This window comes from Ammodytes marinus (genome assembly GCF_949987685.1).
Source record: "Ammodytes marinus genome assembly, chromosome: 3".
NCBI lineage: Eukaryota > Metazoa > Chordata > Actinopteri > Uranoscopiformes > Ammodytidae > Ammodytes > Ammodytes marinus.
Genome location: NC_137232.1, coordinates 15,150,047 through 15,171,170, shown reverse-complemented (window position 1 = coordinate 15,171,170; position 21,124 = coordinate 15,150,047). Strand labels below are relative to the sequence as shown.

The following is a 21,124-nucleotide window of genomic DNA, read 5'->3' as shown; positions in this document are numbered from 1 at the left end:
TCACTGCGCCCCTTTTGCTGAATGTGCACAATTAACTCTGTTGTGTCAACATTAAACAAATCCTCCCTGAACTGATGGCAGAGGGGTTTTAATAGCTCTTAACCCGTCACGGGTTCCCCCCAACAGTTAAACCCTTAACAAGCAGAAAGGTCAAGAGTTCAGAAGACTGAACTAGGTCAGCTGAGTTACAACCTGCGGCAACACAACATGTGAAGATGTTAGATGCGTTCACTGACGTCAGCACAACGGCACCACAGACAACGGACAAATATGTCTTTGTGTGAGTGTGTTTTATGGTTCAGTGATGGATGTTTTCATCTTTATTCCTTTTCATTAACCTTTAACTGTTACACACACACACACACACACACACACACACACACACACACACACACACACACACACACACACACACACACACACACACACACACACACACACACACACACACACACACACACACACACACACACACACACACACACACACACACACACACACACACACACACACACACACACACACACACACACACACGTCACTAACCTTCTGTAGGCTGGTTGGGTTGAGTTGGGTTTTATCAATGATCTTTATTGCAACCTGAGAAACAATAGAGACAGAAATTAACAAAAAATAAAACATTTAAATAAAACAATTAAAATATATAGGCTACCGGTATATATATATTTTTACATTTCATTGAATATAAATTAAGAAAAAAATAACATCTTCACATTTAAAAGTTGGAATAAGAAACAGTTATCCTGTGATCAAGGAAGACTTATAATTCAAAAAGTTCCAACTAATTTTTTCGGCTCTTCTTGTCAACTCTTCACTTTAGTTTATAAACTGTAAGTGGCCATCTTTTTTATGTAGGCTGAACAATTTCTAAAAGAAAACACCTTTATTAAGTTAACATTATACAGTCATATGAAAAAGTTTGGGAACCCCTCTCAGCCGGCATTATAATTGACTCTGCTTTCACAAATAAAATATAAAAGTGGTATGTCTTTAATTTACTAGGAACAGCTAAGTACTGGGATGTTTTCCAAACAAAGATTTTTTGAAAAGCAGTATTTGGTTGTATGAAATAAAATAAAATGTGAAAAACTGGCTGTGCAAAAATATAGGAACCCTTGTGGTTTTGTTGATTTTAATGCCTGTAACAGCATGTAAAACTGATGACTTTAAACACAAAGTTGGTTGGATTATGTTGTTAAGCCTTGAACCTCATAGAAATGTCTGTTTAATCATGAGAAAATGTATTTTAGGTGCCTAAATGCAAGTTGCACTTCTCTTTGACTCTCTGCTGAAGTGAGACAGAATGGGATCATCAAAACAGCTCCCAAAAGATCTTAAAAACAAAGATTGTTACTGTCATGAGTGTTTATCCCTTGTCAGAAAGAGTGTAAGAGTTTTTTTTTTTTTTTTTTTTTTTTATTAATTATTACAGTATTTTAGTACTTATTGTATTATTACTTCTGTATTCCTGTGCTATTTCAACTAGTACTATTGTACTTTATTTTTTATTTTTATTATTATATATATATAATAATGATAATAATAATTATTGTAATATATAATTATTATATATATAATGGTATAATATGTGTGTGTATATATATGTATATATATATATATATATATATATATATGTGTGTGTGTGTGTGTATATATATATATATATATATTTTTTTTTTATATGTTATTCATATGCATTTAATTGTACATCAAGAGGGGGGGGTGGGTCGGGGAGATATAGATATATTTCAATGTTTATTTTGTAATTGTTTTTTATAATGTAAAAACTCAATAAAAAGAAGTTTAAAAAAAAAAAAAAAACAAAGATTGTTCATTGTCATGGTTTAGGGGAAGGCTACAAGAAGCTTTCCCAAAGGTTTCAATTGTCAATTTCGACTGTAGGGAACGTTGTCAGGAAATGGAAGGACACAGGCATAGTGGCAGTTAAACCCAGGCATGGCAGACCAAGAAAAAAACAGGAGCGGCATAGGTGGAGGATTGTGAGAATGGTTGCACACAACCCACAGATCACCTCCAAAGACCTGCAAGAACATCTGGCTGCAGATTGTGTATCTGTACATCGTTCAACAATTCAGCGCAATTTGCACCAAAACATCTGCTTTTTATAAAGACCAAATAACTTAATTTTTGTCTCATCAGTCCAAAGCATTTTCTTCCAATATGAATCTGGCTTGTCTAAATGAGCTTTCGCATACTCCATGCAACTGTATCTGTGGCGTGGGCGCAGAAAGGGCTTCCTTCTCATCACCCGGCCATACAGATGTTTTGGTGCAAATTGCACTGAATTGTAGAACCATGTACAGATACACAATCTGCAGCCAGATGTTCTTGCAGGTCTTTGGAGGTGATCTTTGGGTTGTGTGCAACCATTCTCACAATCCGCCGCATATGCCGCTCTTGTACTTTTCTTGGTATGCTAGACCTGGGTTTAACTGCAACTGTGCCTGTGTCCTTCCATTCCCTGACAACGTTCCTTACAGTAGAAATTGACAATTGAAACCTTTGGGAAAGCTTCTTGTAGCCTTCCCCTAAACCATGACAATGAATAATCTTTGTTTTTAAGATCTTTTGGGAGCTGTCTTGATGATCGCATTCTGTCTCACTTCTGCAGAGAGTCAAAGAGAAGTGGAACTTGCATTTAGGCACCTAAAATACCTTTTATCATGATTAAACAGACCTTTATATGAGGTTCAAGGCTTAACAACATAATCCAACCAATTTTGTGTTTAAAGTCCTCAGTTTTACATGCTGTTACATGCATTAAAATCAGCAAGACCACAGGGGTTCCCATATTTTTGCACAGCCAGTTTTTCACATTTTATTTAATTTCATAAAACTAAATACTGCTTTTCAAAAAATCTTTTTTTGGAAAACATCCCAGTACTTAGCTGTTCCTGGTAAATTAAAGACATACCACTTTTATCTTTTTTGTGTGAAAGCAGAGTCAATTATAATGCCGGCTGAGAGGGGTTCCCAAACTTTTTCATATGACTGTATTATCCACTATTCAAAAAACATGCAAATCAGACCACAATGCAATGAGGAAGAAACAGTTCAAAAGACACAGCACACAGAGAACAGACAAGTGGATAACCTAACCACTAAACATAACAACAAGGCTTCATAAGAGGCTTAACAACATGTGGTGACCCGGTCAAACCGCTGTAAAGGAGATATATGAACGTCACTGCTTTATATGAGCAGCTCTCACATGGTACACACACAAAGTTTCTACTGAGACTGACTGAGTTATCAAACCAGCTAATGTAGGTCAGGGTTTTATGAGAAGGACAGGCTACGGTTAATTTAAATACACAGGCAAACACCCACACAAAAGACTGTCTCTCTTTAAAAAGGTTTTAAAGGCCTGGACTGTGCTGTGGAACTACAGTGTTCTGGCTGTTCAAACAAACTCGGTGGAATAGCCCTTTAAAACCTAAACTGTGGGCTGAGTCACTGTTGTGTTCAGGCGTTTTCCCAGGAGTCTGAGTCAGGAGTAGGGAGCAGTCTTTGCACCTTCCTGTTTCTCTAGAATCGAGATTAATTCAAGGACTTTATTGTCATTCTAACCAAACAACCTGTGCAGTGCAGAATTAAAAAGTGTTTCTCTAGGACAATGCAATTCCAACAGTGACTTAAAAGTAAACAAAGCAAGAAATGGGAAAAAAATCATAAAAAAATAAAAGCAAAATCACAACAAGGAGGCCTCATGAGCAAACATACGCCCAATCAAAACAACAGTAAAGGGGTATTTTAAAGCTATAGTGTGTAACTTTTAGCAATAGAATAATCAACAAGAAACATTAAGTGGGCGATTCTTGACTTCCTGGGCCAGTGTCAGGGGGGCGACACCGGTTTGTAAACACTGCCATATTTGAGAAATACAGAGAGTTTTGTGGAGCTGATAGGCTTAATCGACTTTGTGTCAACTCATTTGGCAATGGCTTGAATGTTTTTCGACATTCATACAGTATATGAAAAAGTTACGCACTATAGCTTTACAGGGGACTTTTAAAATAATTAAAAGTGACATTTGGAGAAGCATTTCAAAATTGCTACCCACCTCTCTGCCGGTCAGTATGTGCCGTGCCAGTTTAACCTTGGCGAAGTTGCCCTTGCCGATGGTTTTGAGCAGCCGGTAGTTTCCGATGTGCGGCTGCTCGTCCGAACACAAGGCGATGGAGTTACGACATCGCGCACCAAGCGAGCTTCTCGACCAGCCCGAGCCCTTCTCTGAGCGGGAGGCCGACAGGGAGGTATGCTGAGGAGAGAGAGAGAGATGACTGTCAGTATAACTTAACACTGAATCTGTCATTTTGAGAAAAGGCATTTGTCGAACAATGTTTTTTAGTTTGCCTTTGTAAATTAACCCTTAAGTTCAATTAAACTTATTATTTTTCCAGGTTTGAGATACAACTGGTTGACAGAAAAAGTCAGAACATTTAGAGCACTTATTTTAAGAACTGTTATCACTCCAAATCTTAAACTATGACAAAAATGTTGCTCTATTATTGTTTTCATTGTGTAAAAATATACTCAAAGACAAAACAGATAATATCAGTTGGAACCAAGGTAGTTCCAATAAGTTAAAAATAAATACTAAGAAAATGTACTGTATGTTTAATACACAATTGGTGAGAACAAATGCAGAATAACATAATATCAAGGAAAAATAAGTAACATGTTGGAAATAAATAAACAATCATTAAAACATGATTTGTACTAGTGTCAGAAATGCAACATCATGTACAGATGATAAATGAGTGAAGAACACCTTGCAGGTTATCTCCCTTCACATCGTTATAATGTATAACATCACAGCGACCACACAACTGTGTGTGACCTTGACCTTGGTCCTGTAGTCATGTGACTGCAGCGTGGTACCAGACTTCCAAAGCTGAAAAGTGAGAGGAACCACCAGGCCCTCTCCATAGTCTGCATTCCTCACATTCATGTGTGGCTGTGAGCGCGCTGGTGCTAGACACGTGTTGCTGTACGACAGGAGGTCCCATCGGCACATTGATCCAAACTGTACGCTCTGCAGATTCCCACCAAGAGACAAACTATCTCCTCCTACTAACTCTGTACCATCTACACATCACTTCTCCAACTTTCGCTGAACATGAACCTATATGAAACCATAAGCGCTGACTTCAGTGTCCTGTGTGTGACATCTCTGTCATTGATTTTAACAGCATGAGGGGAAGTTCTGGACCGGCACTAGTTCACAGTGAAGTATGACATCTGACATATACACAAACTGTGCGTGTGTGCTGAAAAACTAATTCAGTGTTAATACACAGCCTATAGGCTCTGTAAACTTGCATGTCGCTAGCTATGGTGGGGCCCCTTTGTTGACATACCCTTTGTTTACCTAACAGTTTCCAGAACCTCTGCTGTGTATTAAACCTGGATTTTTTACGGACAGGTAGCATATCATGAGTAGATATTCACAGATTTTGACAAAAAGTGATTTTGACAACGAGCGTTCTCCAGAATTGCTGACTCCACCTTCAATGTGAACAGAACAAACAGACAAAAATAGGCCCTGAGCATTAAATCAAATTTAAATCTAAGACTGAACATCCAGTTTCCCTCTCCCAATCCTTCCCCTCTCTTCCTGCTTCCACCTAGTGAATCAGTCCGTAAACAGAGCTGCGAGGGTTACAGTGTGACAGCTCTGTGCACAAAGCTGCATATGGATTAAGACTCTTAGGCTGAGGACGGAGACACTGCATTACTGTTACCAAAAGCAAATATAGAACTCTGACGGAAAGGGTTCGACTCATGACGAGATTCAGCACAAGTGACTCTCTATTCCACACTGTGAGAGCTACACACACGGGTGCGCCGCGCGCACACACACACACACACACACACACACACACACACACACACACACACACACACACACACACACACACACACACACACACACACACACACACACACACACACACACACACACACACACACACACACACACACACACACACACACACACACACACACACACACACACACACACACACACACACACACACACACACACAACACAGGACTGATAAAACCTCATCACCTTGAAATGCATCCAATGTGGTAAACACAGTGGTTATATCATAAGATCTAAATGGTTTTCCAGCAAACACATGGGAAAGCGTGACACACACACACACTCCCGCACACACACACACACACACACACACACACAATTCTTAGTCAAATTGGATCTGCCTGCTCAATGCAGAGATTATAAACGTGATACATTAGCATCACTAACTTGCCTGGCATGATTACGTCGGTATTTTGCCTTTGTACTGTTTTATTGTAATGCACTGGCACTGACTGACCAAAAAGAAAAAAGAACTGATCATTCAAATCATCAACTCTCAGGGGGCAGTCGTACACAAGAAACAACCAACTTCTACTACATCTCTAAATATTGAATCACTAGAATGAAGTCTGTGGTGATTTATGAGTTAGAAGCATAGAAAGACGGGGGCGCCCTTAGCTCAGTTGGTAGGGCGTCCCCCCCATGGGCCTCGGCCAGCAGCGGACCCGGGTTCGATTCCAGCCCGCGGTCGTTCTCTGCATATCACTCCCCTCTCTGCCCCATTTCAACTCTGTCTCTACACTATCAATAAAGCATAAAAATGCCAAAAAATACCTTAACAAAATTAAAATAAAAAAGAAGCATAGAAACTAGAAAGACAACAAAACTGAAACAAAACAAAATAACAACAAAAAAACTCAGGAGAAGCTTTCGAAGATGTTAAAAGGGAAAAGTGTTTAGTGATAACAGAGTTACTAACATAGCATCTATCTTACTATAGCCATTAGCCAACCAGCAGAATTTGTTCCTTTTCCAATGTATTCCACCTCCTTCATTTTCACCTCCTCCTGCGTTCACCCTTCCCCCATTCCTTCCCCCTCTTGGTCTCTCTCCCCGGGATCGTCCCATCCCCCAGACAAATCAATCTGCCTCCCTCCCCTCTGCTCTCCGCTCCTTGCCCGGACCCACCCTCGCTTTTGTATCGCGCCGCTATCTTCATTTTCAACGACCTCGCGTCAATGAGCTTCAGCATGCGCACAAATACAAGTGCACAAACACACACGAGCACAAACACAGAAACACACACACACACACACACACACACACCCTCCAAGGAGCGCAGTCCATCGCTTCACACACTCTCGTTCTGATTACCATGCAGTTTCATTCAGGCGGCCTCTGTGTGAGTGTGTGGTGGGGCGAGGTGTGATGGGACAGACCCGGGCAGGCAGAGGTATTTGGGTGGGGTGTATGGGGGCATGTGGGTGAAAGACCCTCACATCATCATATATGTAGGGTGACATTCGGTATAGAAGATGAATGGAGGGCTGGTGGATGGTTAGGTGTGTGCGTTTGCGTGTGCGTGCGTGTGTGTGTGCTGTGTGTGTGCTGTGGGTGTTGGGGGGTGTTGGGGGCTCTGTGATGCTTATTCAGCAGAAAAAGCTGTCTCTAATTTGACTGTTTCAATTCAAAGCACTTCCCATCCTAATCCAATATAAATCTTAATAAATATTTAATTTTTTAGCGAATTACATAAATCCAGTATTTATTGCGGTAAAATGAAAATCCTTATAGGGGAGAGTGGCCTAAGTTGTGCCACTTTTTACTCAAAGTGATTTTAAAGTGAGGCCTTGACAGTTATGTCTCCAACTCAAATATGTACATATATTTCAGGGTGTTGTGCATCCCTGGCAATAAAAACTTTGGATCTGGAATAAAGAAATATAGCTTTCAGAAAAAAAGTTGTCTTGTGGCACAACTTGCCCCCGGTGTGGTGTAAGTTGTGCCGTTGGAGAGAATACCATGGGGTAAATTGTGCCATTGATATATATCTCATAAACTGTAATGCAAGACAAATCCATTAGACAATCACTTATTCAAGGTTTATTTAAAGTAAATATTTTACAAAGATTGAAGACAATTTTCTTAAACAAGGCCTAGCAGATCTAATAGTTTTACCTGCAAAGCTCACAATGACAAAGTCACCATCATCATCTTTCTGGCCATCTGAACTCTCATCAGTGGTGTCGTTAAGTGGAATGGAGATGTCACTCTCTTCTGAGCTACTGTAGACAATCACTTTATTTTGGTGACCAGCGCATACAGCCATGCCAATGGCACAACTCTCAGAAATGTACTTTGCACTTGCTGCTCCGCCCTTGTAGAACCAACTGCCACCTGGCATATGCGATTCCCTCTCCATTTCTGCCTTTAAATCCAGGCTCAAAACCCATATGTACACACTGGCTTTTCCTCCCCATTAACTATCTTACCTCTGCACTACTATCTTTGTTTATATGTCTGGGCTTTACGTCTTTTATTTTGGTTATTGTTATTTTACCTTAATTTTTTAGCTACTGAATGCACTATGTTCAGCACTTTGGACAGTGCAAACTGTTATAAATGTGCTTTTATAAATACATTTTACTTACTTAACTCACCCCAGGCCGTCTGACACAAATCACCCCAACCCCAGAATTTTGGAAAATAAGCATGATGCAGCAGTTTAGGGCTGACATCGTGCTAACTATATAGACACAAAGTGTAGCATACTAAAGCACTAAAACATGTGTCAAATGTTTTCAAACGTGTCTATAATTGTTCAGACACAATAAATCAAAAAACCTTGATCATGGAAATTTTACTTTGAAAGGCAAAAAACTGTTTTTTTGAGCTTAAATGTGCTTTTATCTTATTCCATGTTTCTCCCTTCTTTACAGGATGAGTCAAATGGATGGCTCTTCTTAAATATGTGGTCACATTTCCAATTTCTTCTATGGTTTTCTAGAAACAAGGGGTGGCACAACTTCCCCACCGGCACAACTTAGGCCACTCTCCCCTATCTTTATGTCATAAGAATTCTATTTTACTGCAACATCTGCATATTTATGCCTGTATGACAGTTATAAAATACAAAATCATGTATGATGAATCCAAAAATTCTTAAGCGTGGAAGATTAAAAAAATTATATTTGTTTCATTGTGAAGCAAAATTATCCTGAAATGTCATGTTTATCTTTTCTTATAGTGAGTTGTTATAATAAGCTATTTAGGAAATCAATCAACTTATGCAATACGCTGGCTCCTGTCATTAACTAAACAAAGTCTTAAGACAGTTCCTTCCTTTACATTCTTGCGTGTCTGATAGGAATGACAACTTGACGTCAATAAGTCGAACACGCGACTGTGACGTGGAACAGAAAACAATCAGCCTGTCAACACCAGTAGCACTGTCATTGTTACAGATCCCTTTAAACACTATGACAGAACATGTTGACTTTGTGTAAGAGAAATTGTAACACCACTTTTCATCAAGTGTCAACTTCAGCTGAAAGATGACACACTTACACCAACATAACAAAGATTCTCTAACCTGCTAACAAATTATTCACAAACAAGCCTAAATAATTACCTACTAAAAATTAAACCGAGGCTGTTTTGGCCACAGATAATACACAGAGATTGTATGTACGTTACTTTAGGTGTTGTCCAGTTTTGTTCCCAGCTACAACTAATACAGTTTAAAACAGCAGCAGGTCTTCAATAATTCAAATTTCTATGAAGGTAATAAGGTTTTTACAGAGGCGTTACAGACCACGACTATAGTAGTTGTGGTGCTGCTGAACTTTATGTCATTATACATGAATGAAGTGTTTCACCCTCATTGACGTAAATGGGTTGGTTAAAATAATATAAACACCTATCCTTATGTCAACATTTACTAAAGGACCTATCCCTTTTAAAATGTCCCTGCACATTTGTCAATATGACGGATTCCACAAGTTTTCTGATTCAGATCCACAGTAACAAAAAACGACTAAAATCAATGAGAGTAAATCAGCCTGTCATTGTTCTGTTTTAAACTTTGAAAGCCTTTAAAAGAAGTGATAGTGACACGTCTGCAGGCTGAAGATCACGATCATGTGTGAGCAAAACAAACAGCACGATTGTATCCATTCTTCTGCAGATATTTATACAAAGAGCAAAAATGAAATGGGTTGATTCAGTTTTACCTTCAAAATTAAAAGCCCCCAAAAGGAAAGTTTAAGTCTGTGTTGTTTCACAACTGAGGACCCTTAATAACCCTTAATAAAAATTAACCCTTAATAACAAGTCAGGTACCTTAGCTACAACTAAATTTCAGTATCTATTAGCATTTGACCTTGAATAACAATTCAGATATAATATCCTGACTTACCGACTTGAGAGCATGTGAACGCATTAAAGTCGGGAAAACGACTTCTCAACTCTGAAAATCGGACCATCCGAGGAGCACATGAATGCATCATAAGTGTTACGTAAAATATGCGGCGGCCTGCATGTTTGCATGTCTGCCATTCCATAACAGCAGCTATATTCCATCTGTGTGGGTCTGTGTGGGCCTGTGTGGGCCTGTGTGGGCGTACAGCTGAATCTAAATGCACATAAATGTATGATTGGAAACCCTCATGAATGTTGAGGACACAAGAGTTTCCAATTTGATTATATGTTACTGAGCGTGATTCTGCTGATCTGTTGTACTTTAAACATATGATAAACCCACAAACATCTTTATTTCACTCTCTGCTGTCAGCTACAGGAATATTTATCATTTTACTTGCAGTCATTATGATTTTGTAAATTTTTTTAATAGTAATGTAGAAATTATTGCTTATGCTGCTAAGGGATGATGAGAAACAATATTTTTTTAATTTCTTCCTTGCTCCATCATCATGGATGTAGGAGCCAAAACCTTAATTGTTAAAACATAGCGTTTTGTTTTCTTTTTCTAGTTTTTGGAATGGAGAGCAAATGGAATGAAACAGACGCGTGTATCGGGCTGTATGTAACGTTATGGCACCACCAGCATTCATCTACAGTTCATCTTGGTGAGACATCTCAGTGGCTACACAATGGGTTTGAAGACAGTTGAAGCAGCAGTTAAGGGAGGGAACTGCAAGGCAAAGACACCCAGTGTGACGAACACAAACACACTGCACCACGCCCTGCAGTAGGCGTCCCGCTGCTGAGGCCGGCATGGACTGAAGTGTATGTCTGATTGTGTTGTGGTGGCGCTGTACAGGGTAAAGACAGGATGTATGTCGCAACCTTGAGCCATCCTCAACCCCGACTAACACACACACACACACAGGGCCGCTGCTACGCTTTTGGGTGCCCTAAGCAGAAATTCTCAGTGATTCCCCCCCCTCCACCCCCCCAAAAAAAAAAAAACACCCAGAAGCTCGCGTCCGCAGGGCGCGAGCGAAATTTTTTTGCCCTTGCAAGATCTCTGCGACTGCTTTTTCGCACATTTGCCAGCATTTACTAACAGAAAGAACAGCTTAACTTGTGAAAAAACTGCCTTTGCAAAGGAATTGAGTGATAGGATCATAGACTGATTATGAGATAATGGGCCCCTGGGCTTACACTCTTAAAGGGCCCCCCACTTGTCCCTATCCAGTCAGGTACACTGAATTTTCTACACGGATACATACAATTAATGGCAAAAACATATTAAGGAAGTCAGTGTTTCCCACAGGATTTTGGGGTATTGTTGGGGGGTGGGTGGAATTTTTTTTACCTTTTTAAAGTAAAATGCATCAATCTGGTGCACTTTGTGAGGAAATTTTAGAGACTAGAGAGATATCAAATCCTGAGATGCAGAAGGAACATTATTTTTCAGATTTTTCTTAAACAGGTAGCACTCTTTACTCTGCAACTGTAAAAACAGTAGATTGGTCTGCAGACCCATGTTCTATGATGGAGGGGCCCATTTCAACAGATAAAGGGTGGATATGAACAATTTAGAATTCACACATATAAAGTTTATTTGTGTATTTGTGAGGGGGCCTTCAACCCCCTTAGACAGAGCTACTAATGCTGTTGTTTTTAACTTTCTTTTGTATTTCTCCCCTACTAGTTGAGGGGCCCATGATGATTTCTATCTTGTTACATTTTAATGAGTATTTATATTTAGGCTATTCCTTTTTGGACCCTGTTATTGACATGAGTGACTGAGCTCTTTGACTATGCAACATGAAAAGTTACTATCAGTATCTCTGGCTAAGGGCCCCCCTGAGCCCTTGGGCCCCTGGGCCTGTGCCCGGTGTGCCTGTGCAGTAATCCACCCCTGGATAGGTTACACAATTAAGAAAAAACAACGATGGGCCTGTTCATAACTAATTTATATATTTTTTGTAATGTAATGATTATCATGAACTTTAAAAAAAAATAAACTATTTTGGGGGGCCCCCGGACCATCTCTTTTTCCTTTTTAATTAAAAAAAAAAAAAAAAAAAATTATAATTTTTTTTTTTTGGGGTGCCCCCCCCCAGGAACTTGGTGCCCTACGCAGTCTGCGTACTCTGCGTATAGGGAGCGGCGGCCCTGCACACACACACACACACACACACACACAGTACCAGCTCAGTTTCCTCTTCCTCTCTCGGCCTGTTGGCCTTGGGCTGCTGTGTCCTCCTGACCAACCCCTCGTCCACCAATACACACCACAGCAAACACAAGACACAACACTGTTGAACATAACAATTAAAGATGTTATCAAAATGGCTCAGTTTGACTTAATTACATCACGTGTCTTTTTGATGTCATCAGTTCAACAACACTCATTATACGGTTTCTTCATCAGTGGTAACACTGTCAGTTCAACAAAAAGAAAGAAAAGAAAGTTTGAAACTCTTTGAAATGCCCGAGGTGATCAATAATATGTAGCATAGGGATGTCAGGAGATTAAGACTTATTATCACATCCTCTTCTCTCTGACCAACTATTTAAAATGTCATAAAAAGCTCTTCTACATGTTGAATAGAGTATACACATGTGACAGTCTGTTCTGTCAACATAGGCCTATTACTTTTTCCATCTCTGCTAAGCCTTTCAAACTTGTCAATAACTGTCTGAACTTCTCACACGTCACTCATCCATAAGGTGTGTGTGTGTGTGTGTGTGTGTGTGTGTGTGTGTGTGTGTGTGTGTGTGTGTGTGTGTGTGTGTGTGTGTGTCAAAGAGCAGCGGGAAGATGAGTGAACTTAACCCACGTCACTTCCTGTCCTGGAGACAGAGTTGTCATGGTGATGACAGCAGACGTGTCACATGTTGTGAGAGAGAATTTCCTGGTTTCATGAGGAAGAAGGAGCTGCTAAACGTTTCAGCGACCATGAAACACTAAGCTTTCTGAGGCTCCACCAGCTGCTTAAGTCTCGTTCGGCTCCAAATATTCATGTGATCTATATTTTTCACTCAGCCTAAATAAAGCATTTTAATACAGATGAAAGATGTGTTTAAAACAAGTTATTACATGGCACTGATAAATACTGTGTTCCCATTGGTCAATTACGCATTCTACATTATCTAATATTTTGCGATAATGCTTGTTGTTAAGGATAATAACAATAACAAACTACAGCATTAAAAAAACTAATTAGTTAAATAAAAAACTGAACTGGACATTTAAAAAAAGGCAATGGAATTAAGACTGGTGGTGACAGTTTGATATCCAGACGGTGGATTGCAGCCATATCTGTTTATAAAACTAAAACATCACATACGGGTTCATTCTTCTGTTACGACTGATTCCTGCTTGTTTTTAATTAGAGAAAAATGTGCAGATGACTTTCGCAACAAACATAGCAGCTGATAAGACAATTTTCATCTACTGCCAGAACTGTCAAACTTCTAACAATAACTATTAGTCAGACAGTGAGTCAGACCTGTTGGGCTCCTTTCACTGACATGCCCGGTATGTATTACTGTACTGAACGTTTCCCCAGGGCAGACAAAATGCTGTTGTTCTTTCTCTTCCATGTACTTACGTACAAGTAGAAAATAAAAAGACAAAACAAAAACCACATGGTGATGGATTTAATAACGATGATGATAAGTGAGTGAGTAACATCTACATATTATTGAGGCAGAGAACGAACTGAAAACTGAAAGACCAATTATCGGACGTTGTGGGCTATAGGGCAGTGTGCCTCCTCCAGTCTGACAGTATCTGGCTCTAGTATGCAAAGTGTAACTGGATTCCTCAGTGTGTGGACAGTGCAGGACTTCACAGACAGATGCTTTCTGTTGGCCTGTGAAACTGTGCCACATTACTCAGCATATCATTCCCTGCAGGGCCGTGGGTGAGTAAGGGTCAGATTTATTCCGTTTGGATCAACAGCAGCAGCAGCAGCGGATTAAAGGGCTGAGTCACTCCTTGGCTAGACTTGGCTTTCTCTCTCTCTCTCTCTGCCTCCACACACACTGACTCTTCTCTCTGTTTCCCTAAACGCTGTGTCACTGCAATGCTCGGAAATACACTTTAAAAGTCTTAACAAATGCATGAATACAAATGATTTTCTTTAGCAAGGTTACACAACCTGGGTCTAGGAACAAGGCAACTTTCTAAAATGAAGAGCTACCTGGCAAAAAATATACAGTAAGATGATCAAGACAGGTTGCACACATATAGCCAGAGTTTAAACCCACACTCTCAAGCATTGCTTGGATAATATTGCACTAGAGGAAGTAATATAATGCTAATGCTATAGAAATGGTAAAAAAAAAAAAACTTTGGGCAAGTGTATGTTCAGTTTCAGCCCAGTCCACCACTTCAGTTTGACCCCAAATGACAAGTTCTGCAGTGTGTCACAATAATAGCTCCTTTTTTCTTTGTGCCCAAAATAATTGGACATGGGGAAGGAGTAATGTCAACAAGCTTTTTGGTGAGAGTCAGACCTGCTGGTTTAAAATGCTAAATGAGCTGTAATAGTGACTTTGGGAGAATTAGTGCAGATCCTCTGACAAACTGGTTGAAACAAGGCACTTCCAAAGTCAAATTTTGTGTTTGAAATGTTGCCCTCTTTTCTTGACCAAGAAAGCTTTGCTGATGTATTTCATTAAGATTACATCTGTTTTCTACAGGAAACTATTAACACGTCACTGTTAGAGGAAGTCATGACAGAGCAGCCATTACAATGTGCCACTGCTTTCTGCAATAACTCAGTCAGTAAAACAAAAATCCAAAATGTTTGTTCAACCTTAAAATAAAACTTGAACGGGAAATGTTGTATTGTGAAAATGTCCATGACACAATTAGAAGGACTCTGTTTTGTTGCAGTTTGCAGCAGCTAATGGAGAGAGACGGTGACAGCTGTTCCTGATGAGACGTCTGGTTTACAAGAACATCATCACACACACACACACACACACACACACACACACACACACACACACACACACACACACACACACACACACACGCACAGCTCACACGATACTGTCTTTAAAACATTCAGCGCATAGAGTACACAGCATTGAGTACAAGAACAGCGGAAGGAACCCAGCTGACAGGCAGTGGGTACAAATAAAAACCTTTGACACGTCTGCAGCAGGTACCAGAGGGATTCATCACTCATTATTTATGCGGATGGAATGCAAAAGAAGTGGGTGGTCGCTATGGAGAAAAGATGTGTGGAAACGCAATGCAGACAGATGGAGTTTAAATGTAACATTAGTAGAAAAATGAAGATATTCAACAGAGAACACAACACACTTCAATTAATACATCCCTACATGGAGAAAAGCTTTACAGGAGGGGATTTGACAACTTTAACCTGCATTCTGAACGTAGCCTTAAAGATGTAAGATACTGTCAACAGACGCACACACACTTAAAAGCAGAGGAAGAGCAGATAATGTATCAGCAGGGTAAACCTGCAGCAGCCCAGGGCCCAGAGGAGACACACAGTAAGCCGACACCTGAGCGCTCAGCAGCAGAAGAGCCCCACCACACAATGAACACAACAGGGCGACTGTGTGCTGTGTCCGAGTGGCCTTTATGCTCGTCTGGCGCTTAGTTTTTTTGATTTATTGTGTATCTCTGTGCAAGGATATGTTGATCTGCAGGTGTGTGTGTGTGTGTGTGTGTGTGTGTTAATAACAGTGGCTTCGTGAACAGTGTGTCATTCTTCTCTTGGTAGCCTGATCTCCAGAAAAGACCACCTGTTCAGAACCGGGCGCTGACTTCCCTCTTAACTACAATTAAGTTATAGCTGTCCAGAAAACTATTTGCGCCAAACAGCCACTGTAGATACATCTGTGTTATGTGCCAGTAAAGCTTAACAAACACATATTTGGATTTGGTCTCTTTATCTTGCATCTGATACTGAGCTCCTTGAACTTTCTTTCTTTATAACCTTCAAAAAGTTGATTCCTGATTCTAATTAGGGATGGCTATCGAAAAACGATACTAAACTGGTACCGTACCTTAACTGGTCAGTATTGAAATATCAATAAGCTTATCGACAATTCAATTACAATGCTATAGCTGCGAGGCATTCTGGTACGTTTTTAATTATTCTTAGCGGTATACAACATAAAGTGAATCTCAAATAATATATCAAACGTAGATTAAAACAAATTAAATGTATTTATTTTGAAATCTGTAAACAATAACTTTGAATAGCTTTGATGAATTACATGAATTAATAAACATCAATCATGTAACTACAAATGATCACCTCAAGACAACCCAGTGGACAGACTGAGTGATGGAAAGCCTCTTGTGCAGTTTGATGCAAAAACACAATAATACAGACAAAAGGTTATAGAAAGTAATACTAATCCGAGCAGGGAAATGATATTTCCCCTTAAAACCTGACACTGCTGTGCTCTTGAGCAAGCCATTTAGAGGAAGGTCTGCTAAATCTCTTAAGCTCTTTTCCCTGCCCTGCCCGGCTTTACATTCACTCTCACAGCGGAATCTTCTCAGTGTTGTTACCGCAGTTACCACTGACAAGCATCCCCAGAGCTACTTGTAGCACAGTGACTTGCTCATGGGCACCCTGACAGTCGCTGTTTAGGCCAAACCGATGGAAACACAATCACCTCTAAAAAGAGATTTAAGCCGGAAGTTTCCCCGTAACTGGCCCACTTTTTTTTTACCTTTAGGCTACTGTTAATGCACCATTAACTCAAAACACATCTCAGCAGCACACGTCAGCCCAGGGCAGGCATTGTTTTGTGGCCAATATAGGTCATCTAATATCAACCCGCCTAATGTTATACTGATCATACATGGTTCATTTAGCCTCAGTGGACCAGATGATTTAAAGGCCTGGGGCTGTTTATGACTGTATCTGGTGTGTTTCTAGGTAAAACAAATGCCATCGGGGGCGTCGGAGCGGAGGTGGGTTGTCAGCTTTTGGTTAACAAGTCAGGACAAGGAACTCATGAATCTTTCTCACACAAAAAGCCATGCTGTAGTGGCTCACAGGAAAAACTTTCTAGATCATTTTTTTGTGTAAAAAAACATTCAGCTATACATGTGTGCACAAGCACTCACGCCTACTGCATGACTTCCTTATCCCCCTCACACACACACTGATAAAACGCCATGCTTATAGCCCCAACCAAAATAGTTTGTCCATTCATTTCCCACAGTGCTGAGCAACAGAATGCACAGAAATACATACCTGCTTATTATACGTCACTGGCTATACTCCAGCTTCACTGACACAACGTTTGACTCTTACTTAAACTAGAGGCTACTATTACAACTCTTAACTCAAGAGCTACGCAACAGTGACGTCCAAGAAGTCACAGAATGTCCTCACTTTTTAAAACCGTTTCCTCATTCTTGGTACCTCGACAAAACATTGCATCCCCAAAGAACAGAAGTACAAAACTAAATGAATATATGTTCGCAGCTAAACAACAGACAAAGAAAAAGGACACAGGAAAACATGGTTGAACAGTAAACACACGTGCAGGCCGATATTAGATAGATGCAGGTCTAGCAGGTTAGGTAGAGTTGTCTGTGTGTGGAAGTGAGACAAAACAAGAGTCTAATCTATATCTAAACTGTGTAGCTGGATAGATGTTAACAAAGTAACAAAGGTTGAAGCTGAGACGTTAACTTGTAGTTTCACAAATGTTGCCTCGCAAGTGCAGAGCAAACTTTATAAACAGGCAGCCTTATTTTTGCACAATCACGCATTTTTCCAAGAGGATGTATTAGGTCATTCCGTCATATCTGGTCATTAGGTAAAACATGAACTTCACCAACCAACCCTAACATTGGCTTTCTTGTGATGATGATGAAATTGTGTACATTTAACTACAAATGTACTAATAAGTATAATATATTATTGTAAACTAATATTCATTGAGATGCATTTTACTTGTGTTCTCTATCTTTATGTGTATTGTGTGCAATGCACTATCTGACCACAGCAAATTCCTTATATGTGAATTTACCTGGAAATAAAAACCAATTCTGATAATGTTTCTGATTGTGAGAACGATTGAAGGACATGCAAGCTGTCTGGCTTTAAAGGGATTGGTGCCTTTTGAGTCCAGTTTCTGTTATTTCACATAAAAATCCACATAAATTGATGTAGTCATAAGTAAACGGGTGTAACACGAGGCAGAGAAGTGAAGTGTGAGGAGAAAGAGTGAGAAACAGTCATATCGGGAACAACAGAGAATACACGAACATGCAGACAGTGGATCTTGGTGTGAAAGCTCTGGCTGTCACTTCATTGCTGTGATTTAATTTTAACTCGACATGGTGATAATTATCTCAAGGCACGACAAAGCCATGGGAGGAGAAATATCACTCTCGTTTTACATGACATGTTATGTGCGAAGAAATACACACACACACATCCGTAACATTCTTATTGCATGCTGCGTTTACGACTTCAATTTACTCTTTCTGCGGCTCTTCAGCGTGATTGTGCACTAAAAACCCCTGGAGGACCCCATGTTGTTGCCATGGAGAGGTTGCAAACAAGAGTGGATTGTGACTGACTGAGCGAGCAAAGAAAGCCTTCTCTACACCGTACACTGCTTTCCTAAAAGGTTAGTACTTCACCATCGGTTTGGTCCCTACACAAAAGAACACCTAAATATGTCCAGTTCTGTTTCGTGAAGAGAAAAAAAAATCATAACAACAGCTTCCACAATAATGGTAGGCCTACTCACCGACATAACAGCGAATACCAAACAATACATGATTATTCCTACAAGGGTCATTTCCAATACCAGTACTCAAAAATGGAACTGCATTTAGCATTTAATTGGCACAATCATGGGTTCACTGCTTTGCTTTGTGCAGGAGAAACTGTTTTATCACCACTAAACAGGAGCAGAGAAACAGCCTGCCTAACCAAACAGAGGGCTATTGTAAAAATGTTAAATGGAAAGATAATGTCCTCTTGTAATGACTTCTAATTCTGATTATTATACGAGTAAAAGGTTCTATCTAAATGCAGTGTCACTAAATTTGGTATTGGACTGACGGAAACCACCAGATCAAATACCTCCTGAATGTTGCCACATTTATAAGTGTTTCTGATTCCTGGAAAAGTCTAAAGGCAATAAACACCTAGCCGTAACAATCTGCAGTGAGTCAAACATCCCGCTGCAGGTTAGCAGGGAAAGGTGGCAGCATCTCTCCCATGGGTGCAGCCAGGACTAATGCATAGAACACAATGGCCCAAAGCAGAGAGACCCGATCTTTATGTATGACTCTCTTCAAAGCGTTTTCACACTGGCAGGCATTCAAAATATTACAGCCTGCAGCCAGAATGGGAGACTCTGTTCTGTGTCCCAACCAAAATATAGTGGAAATGTAACAGTCACTGTAGTTAGAGGTCAATGTGAAAGCCCAGAAAACCATCATACCGTAGATAAATTAAAGATGGGGCAGATCCCATCGAATATCCAATATCGGTATCTATCTGTATTTAATATATATATATATATAATTACTTTATCTGTGAAATAAATGTAAATGTTTAGAGTCTAGACCATATCTACGTGATATAGCACATGTATAACATAATATAGCAATTCATTACTATATTGTCACAGGAGACACTGACACCATACATACAACCCCAGACATAAAGGGAGAGGGGTGGTGAAGAAGACATACCCTTTAAATACCCTTTTGCAAAAAGGAAGAATCCTGTATTTTCTCAGCTGCTGTCTCATTGTGAGAGATTCAAATCCAAAAGCAGTGAGTGATATTTCAGGCTGCTATAGGTTGGTGTTAGCTAGGTGCCCTTGAGATAAAAGGTGGGGAATCACAGTGTAGCTGCCCTAAACCTGTGAGGAAAGGATGATGGAAATATCTACAAATATCCCTACAAAAGAAAAACAAATATACTGCAAAACTGATTCACAAAGCACTTCAACTCGGAGTCCTTGTCTCCCAAAGAAGAACCCAGACACTGCCACACAGACAGGGGGAAACATGAGTAGGATGAACCACGCTAGCCTGACACAGCAGATTTTTGCAATATTATGCTGCCCACCCACTAAGATGCATTTCAGTTTCATATAAAGAGGGCGGACGTGGAAGTGGACAGACCAGACAGGGTCGAAGAGAAGGTCAAAAAAGTGGAGGTATGAAGACGATTGTGGTTGGGAATGGGTGCAGGGCAGCCTGGGTGGGTGTGGAAAGGGCTGGGTGGCCTTGCATCAGTTGCATTAATTATTGATCGTCCGGCTGGGGGATTGTGTGTGTGTGTGTGTGTGTGTGTGTGTGTGTGTGTGTGTGTGTGTGTGTGTGTGTGTGTGTGTGTGTGTGTGTGTGTGTGTGTGTGTGTGTGTGTGTGTGTGTGTGTGTGTGTGTGTGTGTGTGTGTGTGTGTGTGTGTGTGTGTGTGTGTGTGTGTGTGTGTGTGTGTGTGTGTGTGTGTGTGTGTGTGTGTGTGTGTGTGTGGAGTGGAGTGGTGGGATGGGATAGGTAGGGGGACAGAATAACAAACATGCGCACTGGAGACCCCGGTGGTTGAAGGTGATGGAGGTGAAAATCTAGGAAGCTTTAACACTTTGTAATCAATCAAACACACACACACAGAACTCTGCACCACCCACTCCCCCATGTCCTCTGTGTGTGTGTGTGTGTGTGTGTGTGTGTGTGTGTGTGTGTGTGTGTGTGTGTGTGTCCAATTGCAACCCGTCCCAAATGAGCTGGGGGAGATTAGTGCGTCGCTGTCGCCTTTACTTCATTGCAGCTGCTCTTTGCACATGGCAG

General features: G+C 40.3%; 1 protein-coding gene across 3 annotated transcripts in view; it reads right to left on the bottom strand.

Moving 5' to 3' along the window:
- Positions 1-21,124, bottom strand: part of mark4b (MAP/microtubule affinity-regulating kinase 4b) — a 52,096-nt gene that overhangs the window by 30,020 nt on the left and 952 nt on the right. For all 3 annotated transcript variants that reach the window (XM_080053848.1, XM_080053847.1, XM_080053849.1), the window contains exons 2-3: positions 4,106-4,303; positions 547-600 (exon numbers count right to left, since the gene is read on the bottom strand). In XM_080053848.1, coding sequence (XP_079909974.1) covers positions 547-600; positions 4,106-4,303 — 252 coding nt within the window. The remainder of the gene's footprint in view (positions 1-546; positions 601-4,105; positions 4,304-21,124) is intronic.